Source organism: Schistocerca gregaria, chromosome 2 (assembly GCF_023897955.1).
Source record: "Schistocerca gregaria isolate iqSchGreg1 chromosome 2, iqSchGreg1.2, whole genome shotgun sequence".
Taxonomy (NCBI): domain Eukaryota; kingdom Metazoa; phylum Arthropoda; class Insecta; order Orthoptera; family Acrididae; genus Schistocerca; species Schistocerca gregaria.
In genome coordinates, this window is record NC_064921.1 from 399,220,049 (window position 1) to 399,246,822 (window position 26,774).

The following is a 26,774-nucleotide window of genomic DNA, read 5'->3' on the forward strand; positions in this document are numbered from 1 at the left end:
GGCCAGGAGGGTTACAGGAACATATGATTTATTGCAGGGAAAGTTCCCACCTATGTAATCAAGAAAAGCTGGTGTTGGTGGGAAGGATCCATATGGCACAGGCTGTGAAGCAGTCATTGAGATGAAGGATACCATGTTTGGAAGCGTTTTCAGCAACAGGGTGGTCCATTTGTTTTTTGGCCACAGTTTGTCGGGCAGGACATTTCTTATTTCAGGGCATGACGAGAGGTAATAGAAACCCTGGTGGAAAATGTAATTCAGATGCTCCAGTCCTGGATGGTACTGAGTTACGAGGGGAATGCTCCTCTGTGACCAGACTGTGGGACTTCGTGAGGTGGTGGGAGACTGGAAAGATAAGGCACGGGAGATTTGTTTTTGTACAAGGATAGGAGGATAATTATGGTCAGTGAAGGCTTCAGTGAGACCCTCGGTATATTTTGAGAGGGACTGTCCGTCACTGCAGATTTGACAATCACGGATGGCTAGGCTATACGGAAGGGGCTTCTTGGTATGGAATGGGTGGCAGCTGTCAAAGTGGAGATATTGCTGGTGGTTGGTAGGTTTGATATGGATGGAGGTACTGATGTAGCCATCTCTGAGGTGAAGGTCAACATCTAGGAAGGTGGCTTGTTGGGTTGAGTAGGACCAGGTGAAGCAAATGGGAGAGAAGTTGTTGAGGTTCTGGAGGAATGTGAATAAGGTGCCCTCACCTTCAATCCAGACAGCAAAGATGTCATCAGTGAATGTGAACCAGGTGAGGGGTTTAGGATTCTGGGTTTTTCGGAAGGATCTGTACTGTGGATTTGTTTGTAAGCAATGCCTTCAAAGGAGAAGTAATTGTGGGTGATGATATAGTTGGTCAAGGAGACTAGGAAGGAGGTTGGTGGTTTGGAATCCATCGGGTATTTGGAAAGGTGGTGTTCGATAGCAGTAAGGCCATGGGCATTAGGAATGTTAGTGTACATGGAGGTGGCATCAATAGTGGTGAGCAAGGCACCATGTGATAAAGGGACAGGAACTGTGGAGAGTTGGCTGAGGAAATGGTTGGTATCTTTTCTATAGGAGGATAGGTTCAGGGTAATCGGTTGAAGGTGTTGACCTACGAGAGCAGAGTTTCGCTCAGTGGGGGCACAGTAACCGGCCACAATGGGCTTCCTGGGTGGTTGGGTTTATGGATTTTAGGAAGCATGTAGGAGGTGGGAGTGTGGGGAGTGGTAGGGGTGAGTAGAGAGATGGACTCTGGGGAGAGGTTCTGGGATGGACCTAACGATTTAAGTAGTGACTGGAGGTCTTGCTGGATTACTGTGGCATGGTTTGTATGTGGAAGTATCTGACAGCTGATGGAGTCCTCCTGCCACTTAATCCTTGCGGTTCAAAACAATAGTGGTGGAGCTTTTGTCAGCAGGTAGGATTATAAGGTCAGAATCAGTTTTTAGATGGTGGACTGTGGTTCGTTCTGCAGATGTAAGGTTAGTTTGCATGTTGAGGGATTTGGGGAATGATGTTGAGGCAAGGTTCGAGGTTAAGAAATTCTGGAAAGTTTAGCAGGGGGTGGTTTGGAGGCAGTGGGTGTGGATTACAGTTGGATGGAGGAGTGAACTGAGTTGGGCAAGCTTCAATATTGGTCTCTGGTTGAGTCTGATTGGTCGGCTTGATGGCAAAAATGTGTTTCCACTGTAGGGACCGGAAGAAGGAGAGAAGGTCTATAACCAGTCCTGTATGGTTGAACTTGGAAGTGGAGCAAAAGGTGAGGCCTTTGGAAAGGACTGATGTTTCTGTGGAACTAAGTATTCCAGAGGAAAGGTTCATAACTGTGTTGTGGGTCTGTTTAGGTTCTGGGTTCTGTGTGGTGGTGGGAGGAAGTTGTGGAAGGTGGGTTAAGTGTAGTAGGTCTGCGAGACAGGGTTTGTCAGCTATGAGGGGGTGGGGGAGGTTTGGAGGTAGTTGTAGAAGTGGTGGACAGTGGTACTCTGAGACAGGGGTAGGAAGTGAGTAGGATGGAGAGATTTTTGAGGCGGTGTTGTGCATGTTGCTCAAGTTCCTGCAGGGCAAGCGTTTCCATGTGTGTTATGGGTTCCAGGAATTTGGGATTACATCCCAGGAGAATTTTGCGGCTGGGGAGAAGGTACTGCAAGGAGGATTGGGCTTGGTTGATATTGTTTGCAGGACTATGTTGGTGAGGGCTACAGATTGGTGGAATCTGAACAGATGGAGGTCATTGTGGAAGGAGGGGTGGCAACCAGAGATGAGTAATTCGATGGTAAGGCCATTAGGCGAAAATTTCATGAGCTAAGCAACAATGCAGGAAAAGTATGTGGGACTGGGATCTGGCTAGGGATAAGGAAACTTTTCTGTATTGACACTCCTTCTCTGGTATTGTTACATTCCATCCTGGATTTTCAATTGTTTGAACTATAAAGTATCCCTTATAACAAGGGAATCTGTTTTCGTAGACGATTCATTTGATAGTTGATGTTGTTATGATGATTATCAATGTAAATGACAGTAAGATGCAAAGGAGCATAAATCTTTCCTGAGTCTCTATCTTACATAAGCTATGTTCTGAGTCAAACAATACCTGTCCCTAAAATAACATTCAGAATTCATGTACCCCACCTGAACTAAAATTTGTGCACAACTTTAAGTTCTGTACTACAGTATGATAAGTTTTCTGAGGGAACATTTATTTGAATATCTACATATGAGAGATTTATATTTTTCTACAGGGTGGCTATATTAAGAGTAGTGTATGTAAGTTTTGTATGGCCCACAGATGACTTCCAGTCTATTTAGTGAATATCAAATGCATTTAGATAGTATTACTCCTCTGTGTGTGTAAAAGGTAAAGAAGATAATGTGTGCCTATGGATTGTTAGCACATAATTCCATCATGATCTCTCGAAGTCTCTTGCAGATAAATTATCAATCTATGATAGCAAGTATCAGTCAGATTTTTACAAGGCATTGGGTGTATGAATCAATAACCCCTTCTTCCAATACTCCTTAGCAGTTAATTGTAATAACGGACCTGGTTCTTTTGATGATGATTCATTACCATTTTATGTAATAATTTAAATAATTTAACCAGCAACACACTACAGGCAGTTGCAGACAAATATAAAGTTGCACATTAATAATTGTTATGAAAAGAAAGATAGTAATTTTGCGTAACGGTCATACTGGACGGGATTCTTTGATGTCTTTCTTTGAATAGATCATAGATCTAGCAAACAATATAATATACATAATCATTTAGGTAGTTATATAAAAATGTAGAAATTAGTTATGTCCACTCATTTACATGGGTGGCAGGTGAAAGGGAGCAGAAAGTTTGAGATCACAGAAATTTTAAAATATGTGCAAAAGTTACAAAGCTAAAATTTGTGCTCCCTCAGTGTTAGGTATGAATAAGTAAACTTAGTGAGTCATAGTATTGCTCTTGTAGCCATTAATCTTATGTAAGATGTTGTTTTGTAAACCCATGATTTTTATGTATTGAACATAATATTTGTTTCAGCTTAGATTTGTGCACCTTCTGTATGAAGTATTCATTGGGCTACAGGTGGCTTTGCAGTGCAGCAGTAAATGTTATGACTTCAGAACAAGTGCACACAGACATCATCACCAACAACAGCTCCAAGGAATATGCCAGACAGGTGATTCCCTGAGCCCAAATGAACAATGCTGAAGAAGAGAATGTCAAGCTTGGATGTATACTTTAGGCAGTCTCTTGTCTGAAGTCTCGGGATGGACCCTTTATTATAGCATTTCTTGTGACATCATGTGTAATGCAATTGAGTCTGAAACTGAAGTAATTTGTTAATGAGAACTCCCTGTCTACTGATTTAAGTAGAATGTGCAAATTACTGTTTTGTGTGTTTTACTAAAGTTCAAAAACTGTACAGAAGTACTGTAAGATTGGCACAGTCACAGTTCAATGCAGTATCACTTACATCAAATTCATGTGGCACTCTCGTAACCTTTATGATGATGATGGTTTGTGTTTATGGCACATGACAGTTTCATCATCAGTGTTCTTACCATTTTCAGTGAGATCTGAGTGTGGTTAGAATAAACAAAATATCTTTGAAACAACAGTAAAAGTCATTTATGATAGAAACATAAGAAGTCCTATAAACTCATCTTAAAAGAGTGTCAATAAAATTCTGAATGTTTGTTGAAATTTAAATTAAGTCAAATCAGTGAACCCTAAAAACTGTGTGTAAAAACAATTATTCCGGAACAAATGGATGATGGACCACTGACTAGAAAACCATGGACCACCTAAGCTAAAAAAAAGGACAGGCAGGCTAAAATACGTGTTTTCAAAATGATTGTTTTCAAACTATCATCATTCAAAAGTTGGAACAGTTAGAGGAAAAGACTGACATCTGGAGTCTTTAGACAGTTGTTGTAAGATAGAAATAATAGTCTTTTGGGTTTCAATTTAAACATTTTCTAATTAATATATTTTACACTCGTACTGAAACCTTATAGAGTGTCATAAGACAAATAAAAAGTTCAAAGAAAATAATACAGTAATAAAAATACATGAACTTTAAATAGTAATGCATTAAACATAGTGTTAACAAATACATTTCTCAAAAATATCTGTCTCACCTGATATCTTTTACTAATACTGTCTTCTTAACAAGCCTCTTATCAATGTGCAAAACAGGGGGATAATACCAGACAGACAGTCTTGTATCTTGAATGGCAGCCAAAATATTGGCATCACAATTCCACCGCAGACATTGGACCATTGAGCCTTTAACCAGAACATAGAGCTTCAGTGTTTGATTTCACAAGTTGTGCATGAGATACAATGGTTAATTTAGTAAGAAATGTTAAAATAACAGCATTAGCAATAAAAGATAACAAATGCAACTGTGCTAAGGACATATTATAAATACACAATTGTAAAAAAGAATTCAGGTATGGAAAGAGCTGTTGGGTTTCTTCCTCAGTAAATGCACCACCTCTGATAATAACACTAGATGTGAAGCAGTACATCTGGAAAGAAGAAACAGCATTGTTCTTGCTGAGTCAACCATTTTGACATGTGGTCACTAGTTCATGTGATTCACAGAAATTAAATGAGAATGAGATGATTTCCATTTGAATATACAGTGCCTGACAAAAAAATTGAAGCACTCAGAAGATATGACAGGATTTCAAAGGTAACTTTGTACACATTCACACCATAGGCAGGTAGATAAGTGATTAGAGCTGCAATTCTTTGCGCCAGGTTGAATAGCCACAAGAGGGCATTAGTGTTGTTTGTGTTTAGTGCTGTCACCAAGACTGTTGGGGTATATAACGGGTGTGAATCACATCAGATGTTGAGTGATCACTGTGAAGGACATGGAGACGCTGTGTACTTGTTTGTGACAGAGCTATCAACACCTACCTGATCCTGAAAAGGACCTCACTGTTGATATGCATTTGGCTGGTTGGTTGAAACATTTAATATCCTGATTTCTGTTGTATTCAGATGTCACAGTGGCCCAATACTGGGCTGAATGGAAACTCGAGGGCTCATCATCAAAGTTCCAGTCAAGCCATCTGGCATCCACAAGGGAAGATTGCCATATTATGCAGCAAGCACATCATAACCCCTTCACATCTGCACCTGCAATTCTTGAACAAGTAATGGTCTCCCTGCAACTTTCTCTGTCATCCCTCACCATTGGTTGGAGACTAGCCAGACTAGTTACTTACCATATGACAAGTAGGCTCCTGTCAACACCATAAGGCAGATGACTGCATTTAGAATGGTGTTGTGACCAGAAAGCACAGACTGCTGATTAATGGCATCACATTAGGTTCAGGACTGCAGATGAATGGTGTCACACTGCGATCATTGATTAACTGCAGTCTAGCACTACCCTTGGTGGCCATCACTGGCAAGTATGGCAGAGACGCTGTGTACTTGTTTGTGACAGAGCTATCAGCACCTACCTGATCCTGAAAATGACCTCACTGTTGATATGCATTTGGCTGGTTGGTTGAAACATTTAATATCCTGATTTCTGTTGTATTCAGATGTCACAGTGGCAAGAAGTCTCATTCTCCCAATGTTTTAGAGAGGCACAGTGGTGTTACTCCTGGCACCATGGAGCGAGGATCCATCAGGTATGATTTCAGGTCACAGCTGATAGTCATTGACAGAACTGTGCAACCTTAACAGTATATCATGTACATCCCATGTCCTTATGTGTTACTTCTTGTGTGACAGTATTGTGTGTCATCTTTTATCCAGGCAATGCGTGTGCACACATCGTGTGTCTATGATCTGTTGGCATGATGCTGAGTTACTCTACTGGCCAGCAAGAGTTTGTAATCTCTGAATTAACATAAGATACGCACTGAGCTCATCAGTATTTTGTTTTCTCTTCCCATTCTGCGTGCTTCAATTTCTTCTCAGGTAAAGTAGATAGGTAATGAAAAGATCTAGTCCAAATATTGAACTTTTCAGGGCAGCACATGTAAGGTCTCCTCAATCCGAATTAAGTTTCTGTAATATTATTTTTAACACAGTCTTCTGTTATTATTAATTTTTTTTTCTAACAGAATTTTACGGTCTTGTCAGTGGCACAGATAATGTGAGCATGATGATTTCCTTGCTTAGTTCTCCCATAAGAGAGCCAGTGCAAACAAACATTGCAATCTCTATAGAAAAACCTTAACAGAAGGCAAACTGACCAGCTGTCAAAAGGATATTGCCAGTGAAGTGGTGCAAAATTCTGTTATAGGCTAAATAATCAAATATGTTTGAGAACATGGAAGGCTGGGGATGGTTCGGCAGTTGAAGGTCATACACTTATTTCTGTTTTTATATAAATGCATATTACCATGCGATATCAACTCATCACTAGCAGGTCGGCAAATGTATTTTATTTGGGAAATAAATGCTCTCTCAGTGATATCAAGTTAACACAAAATTAAAGTACTTTGGGTAATGGAGGTTTGGTGTAGTGAGGCTGACAGCTGGGAGGGAGAGGCAACAGTGGCATGGGATATGGATGTGCCATTGGTGCAGGCAGGGGTAGTTGGCCCTAGTGCTTGGTGACGTAAAGGACTGGTTTAGAATGGGTGGCGGATATAGAACAGAGAAAGACGGAGACCACGGAGAAGAGGGTGTGGATGCAGGATGAGCAAAGCTGGGGCTGGAGCAGGAGTGGTGTTACATATCACTTAGTAATGGTAATATGTAACCCTAAGTTTTATCTTTCAGACAAATGGTACTCACAAACAATGAAACAGTACAATGAATTATCATATAGGATAGTGCACCCACTGTTCAGATTTGTTCATTATTGTCATGTGGCAACCCGTTGAATTCTGATGAGCATGACAGGGTCCACAAAAGGGTGAACATAGAACTATAGCCTTTACCAGTCTAAGTCTCAGTTAGCATAAGTTGAATTACTCAGCAACTGAAAAATAATCGCTATCTATTGTTTAGAGGCTAAAAAAAACTATAATTATTCCTATCCATCCCATTTCCTCGACTGCCCTTGGATAATTTTGCAAGTTATTCTCGACACATACCTGAGCCACACAAACTTTTCAACATTGACTTAACGAATCTCCTCTCCCCTCTCTCACTTCTCTTATTCCAGCATGTGCGTATTCCCACAGTTCATTTGTTCCATACATTTTTTTCACATATTTTTACATTTTTCGCACATTTATTTGTGCATTTTTACATATTCGTAAGTACTTGTACATATTTTCATGTATTTGCATTTTAAAGTATTTCTATGTGTATTTTTCTGTTATCCAGCTCCCCTCACAACCACCTAACACCTTCATTCATGCATTTCCTATGTCATTTCCTGTTTCCCCAATGCCATCCCCACCACATTGGGCACATGCCCCAGCTTTATGAACTAGTTCAGAAAAGTGTCCCTTCCTCTGGCTAAAACCAGACCCATGTACTGTTCCTTGAATGTTGCCTAAGCCAAGGAATCCCCCCAAATTGTTTAACCAACCATAAAAATTCCTTACTCTGGATCCTACCCCTCCTTTCACAATGACCTTCCTCTTTTCAAATTCTTACAGAATCTGTTTCTCACAAAGCTGATACTGCAAAAACACATCTCCATGGCACAGGTATCCGACAATCACCTCTGCTCTCTCCACAAGATACTGCTGCTGTGCAATCTGTACCACATACTCTGTAGAGCAAAGAAACTGGTGCACCTGCCTAATATCATGTAGGGCACTGTGAGCAGCAGGAGTGTTGCAACATGGCATGGCATGGACTCAAATAGTGTCTGAAGTACTGCTGGAGGGAATTGAATCCTGGAGGGCTGTCTATAAATCCATAAGAGTATGAGGGGGTGGAGATCTCTTCTGAACAGGACGTTGCAAGGAATCCCCAATATGCTCAATAATGTTCGTGTCTGGAGAGTTTGGCTGGAGAGTTTGGCAGCCAGCAGAAGTGTTTAAACTCACAAGAGTGTTCTTGGAGCCACTCTGTAGCAATTGTGGACATATGGGGTGTTGCATTGTCCTGCTGGAATTGGCCAAGTCTGTCGGAATGCGCAATGGACTTGAATGGACGCAGGTGATCAGACAGGATGCTTACGTATGTTTCGCATGTCAGCGTCATATCTAGACGTATCAGGGGTCCCACATCACTCCAACCCAACGCGTCCCACACAGTTACATAGCCTCCACCGGCTTGAACAGTTCCCTGCTGACATGTAGGGTCCATGGATTTATGAAGTTGTCTCCATACCATTCAAGTCCAATCACTCAATACAATTTGGAATGAGACTTGTCCAATAAGACAACATGTTTCCAGTCATCAACAGTCCAATGTCAGTGTTGATGGGCCCGGGTGAGGCGTAAAGCTTTGTGTCATGCAGTCTTCAATGGTACATGAGTGAGCCTTCGAATCCAAAAGCCTATCTTGATGATGCTTCATTGAATTGTTTGCATCCTGACACTTTTTAATAGCCCAGCATTGAAATCTGCAGCAGTTTGCAGAAGGTTTGGACTGCTGTCATGTTGAACGATACTCTTCAGTCATTGTTGATCCCGTTCTTGCATGATCTTTTCTGGCCACAGCGATGTCAGAGATTTGATGTTTTATCAGATACCTGATATTCACAGTACACTCTTGGAATGGTCATAAGACACAATCCCCACTTCATCACTACCTCAGAGATGCTGTGTCCCATCGCTCGAGTGCCGACTGTGATGCCATGATCAGCCTCACTTAAATCTTGATAAGCTGCCATTGTAACAGCAGTAGCTAATCTAACAACTGCACCAGACACTTGCCTTATATAGGCACTTCCACCTGCAGCACCATATTCTATCTGTTTGCCGTATTCTGTCTGTTTACATATCTCTGTATTTGAATACGCATCCCTATACCAGTTTTTTTGGTGCTTCAGTGTATATCACATTCCTGAAACTGAATCCCTTGCCCCCCAAGCACCTGGAAGAGCATTAGAGACAACATTTCCATAACTTATCCAATCTGTTGACATCCTACTTCAGTCTTGGGGCACGACTTTCCAACCCCGACCGTATCCACAGTGTTCCTCATTGTCAACTCTTCACAGCACCCAGCCCCAGCCTAGTTGACCTCTTCAGCTTTTCTACATCTCCCAAAAATCCCTACCAACACTCCACAAAATCCAGAGTCGAAACAGTCCTGGAACACTGCTGTTAATCTTTTCACTGAAATCCTCAGACCCATAGATGTTTCTATCCTATCCAGATGCCTTGCCCTCAGCCCTGCACCCAAACTTGATCATAATGGTCTTTTAAAAGAATTATTTTTCTTCACCTGTTCCCTACAATAGAAACACTTCCTTGCCACCAATCCCTCGAACCAAATCCCAAAATTGAACCCTGTGTTCCCCAGTTCATACTGCCATCCGACCACGATCCCCTTCCCCAATGCGGCCCCCGTTACCCACCTAACCATCTACCATCTCCTGGTCACCCTGCAGGAATTCCTCACCTCCAAATTGGTGTCACCATACTTCTTTTCCTAAGAACACCAACCCTTCAGCAGAAGAAAGAATAGCCATACACAGTCTAAGAACACTTACTGACATAATAATTCTATCTGTGGAACAAAGGTTCCACCACCGGTGTGATGAACCACAGTGACCATCTGACAGAAGGTTTCTGCTAATTGTCTGACTTGTCCACCTATAAACTCTGCCAGAGTGATCCCTTCTCAGAAGTCCAACATAAATTCTAATCCCCACTTAAAGCCTTAGGGCCTTCACAGGACCCTCCATATCTATATGACACCCCATACACCACCTTTTTCATGCTCTCTAAAGTTTACAAACCCAACAATCCTGTAGCTCATTATTGTGCACCCACTGACCAACACCTCTAACCGATTCCACAAAATCTAGCTCTACCATCTAAAACATACCACCCACTTTCTCCACCGACTTTTCACCATCCCCACCTCTTTATCCCTCGCACCCCTACATACCCCTGTTGATGGCACTTTCCTATACACCAACATCCCTCATGGCCATGGTCTTGCTGTTACTGAACATTACCTTGCCAAACACACTTCAGATTCTAAATCCACTATCTCATTCCTCATACAACTCACTAACTTTATCCTAACACACAACTACAAGGTATATAAACAAATGCAGCACAGCCAATGACACCTGCATCACACCATCCTATGCCAACCTCTTTATGGGCTATCTGGAGGAAACCTTCCTAACCTCCCAAAACCTATGGCCTGGTTAAGGTTCATTGATTATATCTTCATCATCTGAACTTAGGTCCAAGACACCCTATCCTCATTCCTACACAACCTCAAGACCTACTCTCCCATCTGCTTCAACTGGTCCTCCTCAACCCTATGTGCCACCTTCCTGGACATTGACCACCTCCTTTCTGATGGCTCCATCCACACTTCTGTCCACATTAAAGCCAACAAACACCAACAGTACTTGCATTTCAATAAGTGTCATCCGTTTCACACCAAAAAACCCCTCTCACAGAGTCTGGCCACCCAGGGCCAGGATATCTGCTGTGACAAGAACTTCTTTGTTCAGACTCTCATCAAGGTCTATGCAGACAGGCACTATCCCCCAGACCCAATGAACAAACAGATCTCCCATGCCATTTCCCACACCCCAAGAACCAGCACAAAGGAGTGCACTTTCATCACCCAGTAACAGCCCAGACAGGAACAACTGAACCATATCCTTCATCAGGACACTTACCTATCAACATGCCCTCAAATGAGGGGCAGCCTACCCAAGACCTTGCCTACCACACCTAAAGTGGTGTTCCGTCACACACCCAACCTCCACAAAATCCTAGTCCATCCATATTCCACTCCCAATTCCAATCCTTCTCAAGGATCATATTCCTGCATGAGAACCAGGTGCAAGACCTGCCCAATCCATCCATCCAGCACTCCCTATTCCAATCCTGTCACAGGCTTATCCTACCCCATCAGAGGCCAGGCCACCAGTGAAAGCAGCCATGTCATATACCAGCTCAGTTGCAATCATCTTGCAGCTTTTTATATTGGTATGACTACCAACCAGCAGTCCACCAGAATGCATGGCCACAACCAAGTTGTCTCTAAGAGCAAAGTGGACCACCCTATGTCACACATCATGCAGTAAACCATAACATACTTGATTTCAAACAGTGCTTCACAGTCCAGGCCATCTGAATCCTCACCTCCACCACAAGCTTTCCTGAACTACACAGATGGGAGTTATCCTGTTATCCTTACAATACATTCTCCACTTCCAAAATTATTCCAGGCCCAACCTGTGGTAACCTACAGCCCCACAACCTCCACCCAACAGTTTACACTTCCTCTGTCCAATACCCTCCTCCAAATTCACATTCCCTCACCCTCATTGTGTGCCACTCTCTCCCAACACATACACCAGTCTTTCTGCCTCTCTGCTCCTCTCCTTTTCTGCTCCCCTTTCTCAACCCCCAACCCCACGTCACCCTAAAGCTGCACCTGGCAGCCTTTTCCTATTACCTTCTAGTCCATGTATGCTCCACCAGACACTGCTCTTCTCTCCTCCCACGTATACCTTGCTATTCCCACCCCTTTCCTTCCCAGCTCCACAGTGTGAGAGAATAAAATATCCATGTAGCCTTAAAGCGGTGGAATAATCAGTTCTAGTGTTGGCTGTCTACAGAATATGTAGCTGTGAGAAGCAGTAACACACAGTAACACACAGTGGTACAGTGCTGGTAACTCTGTTAAAAGTGGTAGGTAGACCAAAAAACAAAATTAAAGAAAAGTCTGTAATTATTTATTGTGCAAGCAATGTGATAAAATATTATTTTATAAAGTAGAAGTATGTAAAGATTTTTATATAAGGGACTGTTTGTACTTGTGAAAGTTATTACTTATTTGCAGAAATTAATATATCACTTAAGCGTATTAAATGAATTTGTCATAAGATCATCCACCTAAGTGGGACAATATGTGATGTTATACAACACACTGGAAGAGTGATGGCTACTTTTCCAAAGAATGATATTCAAAAATGATAAAAAAATACAATGAAATATGACATATGATAGCACATGTACTGTGCAGATTTATTATTTACTTTCATGTGACAAGCCATGTCAAGGGACAAAGTGTGTTATCAAGGTGAGATGGAGCTCACAGTAACCATGCAGGAAGAAGTATCTGCATGGGAGTTTGTGTACACTCCATACATTGCCAGCCCAGGAAGGAGTATAGTGCTTCAGTTCAGAAATAAAAGCCAAAACTAAACAATGCTGAGATTTACTTTTGAAGGCAAAGCACAGTGTAATATAATTAGTATTCCAAACTTTAAACCAAGACTGTCAAATTGACATTCTCATCCTGTGTTATGATGTTACTGTTAATGCTCTCATGGAATCAACTGTTCATTGTGAGAAGAGTACTGTAATGAATTGAGAGAATGTGTTAGCTTGTATATATTTGAGAAAAAAATGAATAGTGTGCTAAAAATTTGTGTTATACGTATATACATGTACATCTATATGTCACAAACCATGGTGAAGCGCATGGTAGATGGTACACCCCATTGTACCAGTTAGTAGACGTTCTTCTCATTCTCTTCACGTATGGAGTGTGTGAACAATGATTGTTAAATGCCTCTGTGCCTGCTGTAATTAATTTCACCATGGCCTCACGATCCATACATGAGCAATATGTAACAGTTTGTAGTATATTACTGGAGTCACCATTTAAAGCCAGTTCTTGAACCATTTTAACTATCTCAGGATACTTTTTGTCTGTCTTCAAGAGTCTGTCAACTCAGTTTCTTCGAGTTCTCTGTGACTCTCTCTCTCATGGATCAAACAAAAGTGTGACCATTTGTGCTGCCTTCCTCTGTATGCATTGGTATCCCCATATAATTATTTTTGGTACAGGTCCCATAGATTTGAATAATATTCTAGAATGGGTCACACGTGTGATTTGTAACTAATCTCATTTGTATACTTCTTGCAGTACCCCGGTACTCTATCAATAAACTGCAGTCTGCCACCTGCTTGACCGTGACTGATCCTCATTTCTTTTTCGATTTTTTCACATTTTTCATGCTGTCATTTCATCTTACCTTCAGTGCACTTCCTATTTATTTCATTCCTCTATGATTGCCCAATGTTTTTGTTTCCAACTTCTGTGACTGCCGTTTTTAGAGATGTCCATTCCTCTTCAACTACACTGCCTACTGAGATATTCCTTATCCCTTGGACATCTGCAAGTGTATCCCTCCATTCCTTTGTGCTTTCACATCCCACTTCTTTGTCCAATGATTCTTCCTGAATAGTCTCTTAAATTTCACCCTACTGTTCATCTTTACCAAATTGTGACCCGAGTCTTTATCTGCCCTGGGTACACCTTAAAATCCAATATCTGATTTCGGATTCTCTGCCTTACCATGATATAATCTAACTGAAATATTCCTGTTTCTCCTGGCCTTTTCCAACTACATCTCCTATTCTTGTTATTCTTTAACAGAGTATTAGCTGTTATTATTTGAAATTTATTTAAGAACTCAATTAGTCTTTCTCCTCTCTCATTCCTTGTCACAAGCCTATATTCACCTTTAATCTTTTCTTGTACTCCTTCCCCTACAACTACAGTCCAGTCTGCCATAACTGTTAGATTTTCATCTCAATTTACGTACTGTATTACGCTTTCAATATCCTCATACACTTTCTCTGTCTGTTCATCTTCAGCTTGCGACATTGGCATTGTGAGATAACGGAGGATAATATGGAGCTCTTTCAAGTAGTTTGTAATTTAAATTTAAAGCACAGCAGCAGAAATAATATGTTGGACTGGTGTACTTCAATCAAAATATTTCATAGTGGAATTAAGTAATAAAGATGTTTAGAATGACTGCAAGGTAAGTCATTATTTTATTATGAAGACACCATTCAGTTTCGATCTTTGTAGTGCCAGACAAGTATTTGTATGTCTCATATTTTGTGCAAAGACTTCATTAAATAAAGGTTGAGAGTGAAACTGTGCCAAAACATGGGAGTTATTCCTCATTATGCAAACCTGATAGCATGTCACAAATTAGTTCTGATTTTAATTTTCTGGGCTTAAGAATAAAATTATGTATTAAATACAGAGTGAAAATAGTGTAATGCAAAATAAACATGAAAATACTTATTTTGTTTTTTGATGAGTGTTCATAGTTCTGTTGCATAGTGTTTTTATTTTATTTGTTTTATTTTTTTAAAAATTGCAATGAATTATAAAATTATGTGGTGATAAATGTGTGTAAAAGTATATAATGTATTTAGGTTTAAGTATTTAAATCATATAAAAATTGTAAACAAATTGTGGCCATGTTTAGGAATTATTTTGATTAATGTAGTGGTACGGGACCTGATTCAGGACTGGGGATATGAGCAGAAAAATTGGTTCTTTGTCTGTTGTGGTGGTAAGTTCAGCGTGGCAAAGTTCCGCGAGTGTAAGCATAGATGCCAGTGTATGTGAATAAACTGTGAAGGAACAACGTGAAAGTGTCTAGGTGTGAGACAATAAATCACGTGTATGAATTGCATCGATTATTATTAACATCCATGGCCACAAAGTTAGAAAAGTTTCAATTGTATGGTGTACCTCATTTTGCGCAAGGTTGTGCTACAGACAATTGTGTATTCAGTTCAATGCTGTTCAAAGGCTAGCCAATATATGACTCAGTATTAGGTGTGCAGGGTGCAAATGCAACCGTTCACTACCAACCCCCTTTGCAGATGAGCCATGTGAAAAATAGGTAGTGAATGAGCCCGAGTACAGTAGCAGCATGTATACCTGAACTACTGTTGTAAATGTTTGTTTGCTGTCTATCACTGAACTGTTCACAGGAAGACACTGTCTGCCCTACTGATCTATTTGTAACGAATCCTACTCCCATTATGCCATTTTCTGCTGCTGGTGACATTACCCTATACTCATCTGACCAGAAATCCTTGTCCTCTTTCAATTTCATTTCACTGACTCCTACTATATCAGACTGAGCCTTCACATTTCCCTTCTCAGATTTTCTAGCTTCCCCACCATGTTCAAGCTTCTAACATTCCACACCCCAACTCATAGAACATTATCCTTTCATTGGTTATTCAATGTTTTTCTCATGGTCAACTACCCCTTGGCAGTCCCCTCCCGGAGATTCGAATGGGGGACTATTCTGGAATCTTTTGCCAATGGGGACACCATCATGACACTTTTTCAATTACAGGCAACGTGTCATGTAGATACAAGTTATGTGTCTTTAATGGTATCCATTGCCTTCTGCATCCTAATGCAATTGATCATTGCTGATTCTTCTGCTTTTAGAGGCAGTTTTCCAACCCAAGGACAAGAGAGTGACCTAAACCTCTGTCCTTTTCTCTGCCCTCTTTGACAAGGCAGTTGATAGACTGAGGGTGACTTCTTATGCTGGAAGTCTTCAGCTGACGATGTTGATTATTAATCACAATTTAAGCGGTGGCGGATTTTGGACCTGGGACTGAGGACATTCTGATTACTGATCAAAGACACTACCCCTCGACCATACGTGCATCGCATCCCTACAAAGTGTAATACCCAGGTATTTGTTGGAGTTTGGCAATTCCAGCTGTGACTCACTGGCATTATAGTCATAGAATGGTATGTTGTTTTTGTTTTGTGAACTGCACAATTTCACATTTCTAAGTACATAAAGCAAGCTCCCAATTTTTGCACTACTTTGAAATTTTATCAAGATCTGACTGAATATTTTGTGCCACTTCTTTCAGACAGTACTTCATTATAGATAACAGCTCATGTGCAAAAAGTCAGAAGTTACTATGAATCTTGTCTGCAAGGTCATTAATATACAAATTGACCAGTAAGGATCTCAACACACTTTCTTGGGGCACACCCAAAGTTACTTCTACATCTGATAATGACTCTGCATCCAAGATAACTTGCTGCATCCTCCCTTCCAAGACATTCTCAATCCAGTCACAAATTTTGCTTGGTACTCCATTTAATTGTGCTTTTGACAATAGCTGTAGATTTGGTACTGAGTCAGATGCTTCTTAGAAATCAAGAAATGCCTCATCTACCAAACTCCCTTGATTGAAAGTTTTCAGTATGTCATGTGAGAAAAAAAGGATTGGTACTCACCACATAGCGGAGATGCTGAGTCGCAGACAGGCATGACAAAAAGATTGTAACAAATAAGCTTTCAGCCAACAAGGCCTTTGTCAAAAATAGACTACAGACACAATCACACTCATGCAAACGCATCTCACACACACAACTCAGCATCTCTGCTGTATGGTGAGTAGCAACTTTCTTTTTCATAATATTGTTACATTTCATCCTGGATTTTTCATTGTTTGAAAAAACGAGTTGGGTTTCACATGATTAATGTCTGGGAACGCATGCTGATTGGCATGGTGGAGGCCATTCTGTTTGAGATACCTCAGAATGTGTTCTAAGCTTCTACAAAAAATTGATGTAAATGATATTGCATGGTAGTTTTGTGGATCAACACTACTACCCTTTTTGTAAATGAGTGTGATCTATGCTGTTTCCAAGTACTGGGCACTTTCTTTTACTTGAGGCATCTATGATAAATTACAGTTAGAAGAGAACTCAGCCACAAATTGAGTATAGGATCTGATAGTGATTCGATCAGACACTGAAGCTTTGTTCAGTTTTAATGATTTCAGCTGCTTCTCAATGTCATTGACACTAACACTTATTTCACTCTTCTTTCTGGTGGTACGAGAATTAAGTTGGAGCAAAACTCCTGGGTTTTCCTTTGTACAGCAATATTTAAAAACACAGTTAAGCATTTCTGCTTTTGCATTGCTGTCTTCAACTTCAGTTCAAGTCTTCTCCATATGAGACTGGACACTAACTTCATTGTCACTAACAGTCTTTACATATGACCAGAATTTCTTTGTGTTTTGTGAAAGATCATTTAACAATATTCTGCAATGGTAATGTTTAACCTGTTTCAATGTAACATGTGATACTTCACCCTTTACCTTAACCTATGTTGGAATTTACCTTTATCTGTGCCCAATTTTATTTATTGTCTTATCTGATGTTGCTACATCATGTCTAATGTGGTGGTGATCAACGAGAAGTCTGTCAACTGGTTCTTGAGCAGTATATATTCTGGAAGTACCCTGCTCGTACTTAATTTAGCAATATAAATCTGATTTTATGGCTTGTTGCCATTTTGGCGCTCAGTCTTTACAAGAAGGGAGAGAGAGAGAGAGAGAGAGAGAGAGAGAGAGAGAGAGAGAGAGAGAGAGAGAGAGAGAGGGAGGGGGGGGGGGGGGGGGGCGGGCGGAGGGGAGGGGTGCGGGGGGGGGGGGGGGGGGGAGAAGAAAGAAAAAATTGGGATGACGACTTTCAAGCTATGATGAGAACAAGATGCCTTTGACAGTTATATTGGGCAAATTCCTCTATCCATACTTATGATTTCCTGACCTGAAATGTTCATGTTGGTTCAGTTACTATAAAGTCTTGAGTATGACTTGTAAAGAAAGAAGAACGTTTGGTCCTACAAGTGGTACAGTCATTATGTCTAGGTGCATTTCAACAGTTGAAAACTGTCATAATTTTTCTACATCTACATCTACATCTACATCCATACTCCGCAAGCCACCTGACGGTATGTGGCGGAGGGTACCCTGAGTACCTCTATCGGTTCTCCCTTCTATTCCAGTCTCGTATTGTACGTGGAAAGAAGGATTGTCGGTATGCTTCTGTGTGGGCTCTAATCTCTCTGATTTTATCCTCATGGTCTCTTCGCGAGATATACGTAGGAGGGAGCAATATACTGCTTGACTCTTCGGTGATGGTATGTTCTCGAAACTTTAACAAAAGCCCGTACTGAGCTACTGAGCGTCTCTCCTGCAGAGTCTTCCACTGGAGTTTATCTATCATCTCCGTAACGCTTTCGCAATTACTAAATGATCCTGTAATGAAGCGCGCTGCTCTCCGTTGGATCTTCTCTATCTCTTCTATCAACCCTACCTGGTGCGGATCCCACACTGCTGAGCAGTATTCAAGCATTGGGCGAACAAGCGTACTGTAACCTACTTCCTTCGTTGTCGGATTGCATTTCCTTAGGATTCTTCCAATGAATCTCAGTCTGGCATCTGCTTTACCGACGATCAACTTTATATGATCATTCCATTTTAAATCACTCCTAATGAGTACTCCCAGATAATTTATGGAATTAACTGCTTCCAGTTGCTGACCTGCTATTTTGTAGCTAAATGATAAGGGACCTATCTTTCTATGTATTCGCATCACATTACACTTGTCTACATTGAGATTCAATTGCCATTCCGTGCACCATTTCCATGAAAATAGATGTCTGGAAGGCTAACAATTACCATTTCTTGTAAATTTCTTGACAACTACCTTTACATGACACGATGTACACTATAATCATCTGTTTAATCTGGTCTATCTAGACTTAATACAAAGATATACTGTTACATGCAATATAATTATTTCTAATTACCCACTGTTAATGTATTCTAAAACTTACGAGTGTTTTATTCATATGTGCTGCTGCTTGAAATACCTTCTACCTCTACTTGGCACAATGATATACTGTCAAGTGCAACATGGTTCTCAGTAACCACCTTTCATCAATGCTCTATTTCTTTCAAAAGAAATATATTTACTTTAATTAGATCTACAACTTACGAGTGTTTTATTCGTATGTGCTGCTGCTTGAAATACCTTCTACCTCTACTTGACACAATGATATACTGTCAAGTGCAACATGGTTCTCAGAAACCACCTTTCATCAATGCTCTATTTCTTTCAAAAGAAATCTATTTACTTTAATTAGATCTACAACTTACATCACAAAATTAGAACTAGCGATGTATTAACATATATTATACCATGATATAATGTCACATGCAACCTAATTCTCTGTAATCGCTCATCGTCAAGATATTCTCAAACTTACTTCTGTTTGTTTATATGAGCTGCCACTTGAAATAATTTTGTTAAGTGTACTTAATGAAATAGTGCTTGCTCCTTCATATGCATTGTCAGTTGAGAAGAGAACATATATGATGTTTGGATGAGAATCCAGAAAATTGAATTTTATGTCTCAGACCTGCCTCCTGCTTAATTTTGCAAATGTGACATATTTTTTTTGTAATTTTCACACTTGACTTTATGGTGTTTAGCAAATATACTGATGCGTGAGAAAGTACTTACTTCTCATAATATAAGCATTATAACACTTGGATGATCTGTCCAAAGAGAAACCTCACTTTGTTTATTTATCGACATGCGATATGTAATAATTCTGTATGGTATTTGTGTAACTTACTTCTATATTTTCATGTTTATGTACTAATATAAGTTTGAGCAGTAGGAGATATGACAGGAACACAGTAATTTTTTACCTCATTTCAGTTTTTCCATGTTTATGTGTCAGATATGTCACAGGTTTCAATATTTTCATTGTTTTTGTAATTAATTATGTTTGATCAAACCCAGATATTAGAAGGACTGCTTGCATGTCAGCTGGTATTATCTAGCATTTGTTACTTGAATTAACCAAGATAGCATTATATATGTCATTTCCTCTGTCCTGCAGAATGCTAATTGTTCACCCTTTGTTGATCAGTCAATAAGGAGTGTTGGGGTTAATTTTTGGGGACTGAGAAGGTGACACTGTGGCAAGTCCATTCTGTAGGGAATGCTGAACACTCCTCTCCCTCCGGGGTCACAGTGAAGTACTGGAACAGTTGGGGTCCTGGGAAGGGGGGTTTCCTGTCTTTGGGGTCTGTCATCTTTTCTTCTTCAACTCCAACACTCCAAATCTTCTATTTCATTTCTTACTCCTCATCAGAGTACCAAGCTATCTTTCCCTCTGTCCATATGCATATGTCTCTATTGCTGAGACCGTTCTCACTTATCGTGTCAGCTTTAATTAAGTGACTAAAGCCTATTTTATAGGATGATCCTGGGAACAAGTTGGCATTTATGTGTTATTAAATGTAACTATACTACTGTTGGAAACATTCCACAAGGGAAAAATATATCTAAAAACAAAGATGATGTGACTTACCAAACAAAAGTGCTGGCAGGTCGATAGACACACAAACATACACACAAAATTCGAGCACCATTGTAGCTGGTTACCAAGCCCCCACATAACGTATCTCTGCCTACATAGATCAACACCTTCAACCCATTACATGCAGTCTCCCATCCTTCATCAAAGACACCAACCACTTTCTCGAACACCTGGAATCCGTACCCAGTCTGTTACCCCCGGAAACCATCCTTGTAACCATTGATGCCACTTCCCTATACACAAATATCCCACACGTCCAGGGCCTCGCTGCAATGGAGCACTTCCTTTCACGCCGATCACCTGCCACCCTACCTAAAACCTCTTTCTTCGTCACCATAGCCAGCTTCATCCTGACCCACAATTTCTTCACTTTTGAAGGCCAGACATACCAACAATTAAAGGGAACAGCAATGGTTACCAGGATGGCCCCCTCGTATGCCAACCTATTTATGGGTCGCTTAGAGGAAGCCTTCTTGGTTACCCAAGCCTGCCAACCCAAAGTTTGGTACAGTTTTATTGATGACATCTTCATGATCTGGACTCACAGTGAAGAACAACTCCAGAATTTCCTCTCCAATCTCAACTCCTTTGGTTCCATCAGATTCACCTGGTCCTACTCCAAATCCCATGCCACTTTCCTTGACGTTGACCTCCATCTGTCCAATGGCCAGCTTCACACATCCGTCCACATCAAACCCACCAACAAGCAACAGTACCTCCATTATGACAGCTGCCACCAATTCCATATCAAACGGTCCCTTCCCTACAGCCTGGGCCTTCGTGGCAAACGACTCTGCTCCAGTCCTGAATCCCTGGACCATTACACCAACAATCTGAAAACAGCTTTCGCATCCCGCAACTACCCTCCCAACCTGGTACAGAAGCAGATAACCAGAGCCACTTCCTCATCCCCTCAAACCCAGAACCTCTCACAGAAGAACCCCAAAAGTGCCCCACTTGTGACAGGATACTTCCCGGGACTTCCGCTGTGCGCCAGCCAGGCGCGCTGCCAAGATTACGTAAGTTGGTCGGCGGATTGCGTCAGCCGCCTTTGTGGCGTGACATGCTGTTGCCTCCTTGAGCCCCCCGGTTCTAGATGTACCCATGTCCGATTCTAAGCTACGCTACAGATCAGTTTGGAAAAAAAAAATTATTTATGGAAATATACAGTACAATCACCAACAAATTTTACATATTCACATACACCTTTGCCTTTAACCCAAATGAATACAGATTCGGTAACAGATATTTTCCTCCTGTTACGAGTATACAATGACAAGGAAGAAGGAGAAACATATGCAGATTTACCAGATTTACAGAAGATATCGTCGCCGTTCTAAACAAACAGTCTACAAGACCATCGAGAACATCGAATTTGCTACAACAGCTGGAGACAAGAAGAATCGTATTCCAGTTAAGTCTGTCGCTGCACAAGCTCTGCTGGATGGTCCTGCAGTTTTCGTCGGTTGTAGACTTAATTTTAGTTTAGATATAAACTATACGTTTGGTCATGGCAACGGATGGTTTACTGTTGCCATTGTTCGAGGAGGTACTGGAGTACCAAGTGTTGCTGGACTTGAAAGTTTTGTTGACAGAGACATTATTGCCTTTCGCACTTACCATATTTCGGAATTAGCTAATAAGGATTTTGGTAAATCTGCATATGTTTCTCCTTCTTCCTTGTCATTCTCGTTATCCACCAGGCCTCAATCTCCGCTAATTTCAAGTTGCTGCCACTCATACCTCACCTGTCATTCAACATCATCTTTGCCTCCAAACTTCCGCCTTGACTTACATCTCTGTCCATACTCTTTGCCTTTAAATATGTCTGCTTGTGTCTGTGTACGTATGGATGGATATGTGGATGTGTGTGTGTGTGTGTGTGTGTGTGTGTGTGTGTGTGTGTGTGTGTGTGTGTGTGTGCGTGCGCGCGCGCGCGCGCACGAGTATATACCTATCCTTTTTTCCCCCTAAGGTAAGTCTTTCTGCTCCCGGGATTGTAATGACTCCTTACCCTCTCCCTTAAAACCCACATCCTTTCATCTTTCCTTTTCCTTCCCTCTTTCCTGACGAAGCAGCCGCCGGTTGCAACAGCTCGAAATTTTGTGTGTGTGTGTGTTTGTGTGTTATTTTATTGTGCCTGTCTACCGGTGCTTTCCCGCTTGGTAAGTCTTGGAATCTTTGTTTTTAATATATATATTCATATTGTTGTCGTGATGTACCAGTTATTTATGATTCATTTATTGTGTATCTACACGTAAGTTGTGAACACTTACTTACATGCAAATATGCTCTGTTATGTAACCATATTATCATGAGGAATGAGCAATTTGCAACCAAACTCATGTCTCAATACTACAAAATGTTAACACTTACTATTAAGGAAGAAGCAATGATTGTACTGCATAAATATTCCTGGGAGTAATAGTTATATGTTTGTAATGATGGAAATGAAGCATTGTAAGTGTCTTTATGAATGAAAAATAGAATAATTGGTTTTTGTTCAGGCATTCCATTCTGCACAGCAGTCTGCGAAGTGGCAAAATCAAGATTTTCTGTAAAGCAGTCTGTGTACTGCAAATTACCTCATATATTTAAGAAATAATTGGATCTTTGTACTATTGAGTAATAATTTTGTATTATGCTTCATATTAGTTTACATATTTAATCTGATACTGGATTTATTTCATACCATAAGTAAAACGCTTTTTCTTCCACGTGTCAGAAAAGGTTTTGTTCAACTTTCAGTTTCACAAATCCTTTTGGGGTGTTGAAACGTAACAGCCCATTTAGACCCACTCAAAATATACATTCTCCAGATGAATTCAGAATTACACATGCATACAAAATATGTAACTTCTCTAGAAAAAATTATAACTGCAAAAATAACTGTTTGATTTCATTTACCTCAAAGTGTAGAAGCTCTGTAAATGAAGGGAACATTTTCCATGAAGGAAGCCTCAAGTAATTAACAAAATATGTAAATGCATTATTATAATTATGTATTCGAAAAATTATACTTGAATAGTATCACAAATACGATCTAACATAGAATTGAACTTTCTGTTCTGGACTGAACATACGTTTATGTATGTATTTTCAGTTCTTATATGTTAATTTTAATTGTCAGTTAATCAAAAAAAGATTCTAAACAATGCCGAAGATTGTTCAGGATTGTTTGGAATATATACACTCCTGGAAATTGAAATAAGAACACCGTGAATTCATTGTCCCAGGAAGAGGAAACTTTGTTGACACATTCCTGGGGTCAGATACATCACATGATCACAGTGACAGAACCACAGGCACATAGACACAGGCAACAGAGCATGCACAATGTCGGCACTAGTACAGTGTATATCCACCTTTCGCAGCAATGCAGGCTGCTATTCTCCCATGGAGACGATCGTAGAGATGCTGGATGTAGTCCTGTGGAACGGCTTGCCATGCCATTTCCACCTGGCGCCTCAGTTGGACCAGCGTTCGTGCTCGACGTGTAGACTGCGTGAGACGACGCTTCATCCAGTCCCAAACATGCTCAATGGGGGACATATCCGGAGATTTTGCTGGCCAGGGTAGTTGACATACACCTTCTAGAGCACGTTGGGTGGCATGGGATACATGCGGACGTGCATTGTCCTGTTGGAACAGCAAGTTCCCTTGCCGGTCTAGGAATGGTAGAACGATGGGTTCGATGACGGTTTGGATGTACCGTGCACTATTCAGTGTCCCCTCGACAATCACCAGAGGTGTACGGCCAGGGTAGGAGATCACTCCCCACACCATGATGCTGGGTGTTGGCCCCGTGTGCCTCGGTCGTATGCAGTCCTGATTGTGGCACTCACCTGCAAGGCGCCAAACACGCATACGACCATCATTCGCACCAAGGCAGAAGCGACTCTCATCGCTGAAGACGACACGTCTCCATTCGTCCCTCCATTCACGCCTGTCGCGACACCACTGGAGGCGGGCTGCACGATGTTGGGGCGTGAGCGGAAGACAGCCTAACGGTGTGCGGGACCGTAGCCCAGCTTCATGGAGATGGTTGCGAATGGTCCTCGCCGATACCCCAGGAGCAACAGTGTCCCTAATTTGCTGGGAAGTGGCAGTGTGGTCCCCTACGGCACTGCGTAGGATCCTACGGTCTTGGCGTGTATCCGTGCGTCGCTGCAGTCCAGTCCTAGGTCGACAGGCACGTGCACCTTCCGCCGACCACTGGCGACAACATCGATGTACTGTGGAGACCTCACGCCCCACGTGTTGAGCAATTCGGCGGTACATCCACCCGGCCTCCCGCATGCCCACTATACGCCCTCGCTCAAAGTCCGTCAACTGCACATACGGTTCACGTCCACGCTGTCGCGGCATGCTACCAGTGTTAAAGAATGAGATGGAGCTCCGTATGCCACGGAAAACTGGCTGACACTGACGGCGGCGGTGCACAAATGCTGCGCAACTAGCGCCATTCGACAGCGGTTCCTGGTGTGTCCGCTGTGCCGTGCGTGTGATCATTGCTTGTACAGCCCTCTCGCAGTGTCCGGAGCAAGTATGGTGGGTCTGACACACCGGTGTCAATGTGTTCTTTTTTCCATTTCCAGGAGTGTATATAGGGGTAGCCACATTTCACAGGGGGTCAGTGTGGTTTTGGTTTTTGAGCAGTAAGCATGTAGCTGCTCCATTTGTATTGTAAGTATTGTTTACCTCTGTAATGATGCTTTTATTTTGTTTTGAAAGTATAATAAATATATTGGAACATTATGCAAGATTAATTATTAATTTAATGTTATAGTTAAATTTATAGTGACTGTTAATGGGATTCAGGACAACCACTGTGGCAGATCATGAGTAACTATGAGTAACCCCATTATTAAGTAAAAACAATACGGGTAGTTAAGTTGCGTTTTAACACAAGGAGAATTGGCTGATGTCTGTAAACAGATGATAGCAGTGTTGGCAACTGTTGACATGCTTCTGGCTAATTGTCAAAGCTGCTGTGACACTGGGGCACTGGTAACAAGACCTGCGACATCTTTGGAGCCGTTGAAATCCCTTGGTGAGCTGGATGTCACTGCATTTTCAGATATGTAACATCTGACCAGTCCATCTTCACTCAAGTGTGGGCAGCAGACAGTGGTGGGTTCGTGTGTCACTGGGTGGTAGGCAGAAAGAGAGAGCAGGTCATGTAGCTGTCTACCTATGCCTTAGCAAAAGGTACAAGATTCTACCCAGTGTTGATGATAACTCTGAGCCAGGAGCCTGTTGCCCAGTCCAGACAAGTACTGTGGGTGGGTGTGCTTGTCATTGGGAGCTCCAATGTTAGGCGAGTGATGGAGCCCCTCAGGGATATAACAGGGAAAGTGAGAAAACATGCCAGTCTGCACTCAGTATGCTTTCTGGGAGGTCTCATCCAAGTTGTGGAAGAGGTGCTGCTGGCAGCTATTATGCGTACTGGGTGTAACCGGCTACATATAGTACCACAAGTCAGCATGAACAATGCCTGCTGCTTGGGTTCTGCGGGCATCCTCAGCTCCCTCTGGTGGAGGCTCATTTGGTGAAGGCAACTACAATTACACATGGGATGCAAGCTAAGGAGATGCAAGCATGATAATCAGGACTGATCATGGTACTCTTGATTGGAGCAGAGTAGAAGGTGTAAAGCAGAGGCTCAGATGATTCTGCGATGATACTGGATGTGAATTTCTCGACCTACAAAATTGGGTACAGAATTGTAGGGTTCCCCTCAATAGGTCGGGCATGCATTACATGCAGGAAGCAGCTACTAGGATAGCGGAGTACATATGGTGTGCACAAGGGGCCTTTCTAGGTTAGAGAAACCCTCGCTCAGGATCAAAGATGATTTGCCTGATAAATTAGCCACAATGTCCTCAGAGAACGTTCATCATCACAGATCAGAGATAGAAAAGGTTAATACGATTTCAGCAAAGTGCAGGAACATCCAAGGAAAGGTGTCAGAATTAGTATCATTTACTGAAAGCTATAATTCACAGATCATATTAGAAACAGGAAGTTAATTGAAACCATATATTAATGACAACAAAGTCCTAAATTGAGATTGGAATATTTACCGTAAGGATAGGTAAGTCTCCAGTGTTGGTGGTGTGTTTATTGCAGTAAAGTATTCAATAAAATCTAGCAAGGTTA

General features: G+C 41.4%; 1 protein-coding gene across 2 annotated transcripts in view; it reads right to left on the reverse strand.

Annotated features, from left to right (window-relative positions):
* The window catches only part of LOC126322385 (intraflagellar transport protein 80 homolog), a 421,167-nt gene that overhangs the window by 138,495 nt on the left and 255,898 nt on the right, over positions 1-26,774 (reverse strand). For both annotated transcript variants that reach the window (XR_007558988.1, XM_049994301.1), the window contains exon 11: positions 4,621-4,768. Coding sequence is in view for 1 of the 2 variants with exons in the window: in XM_049994301.1 (XP_049850258.1) it covers positions 4,621-4,768 (148 nt within the window). In the remaining variant the exon portion in view is untranslated. The remainder of the gene's footprint in view (positions 1-4,620; positions 4,769-26,774) is intronic.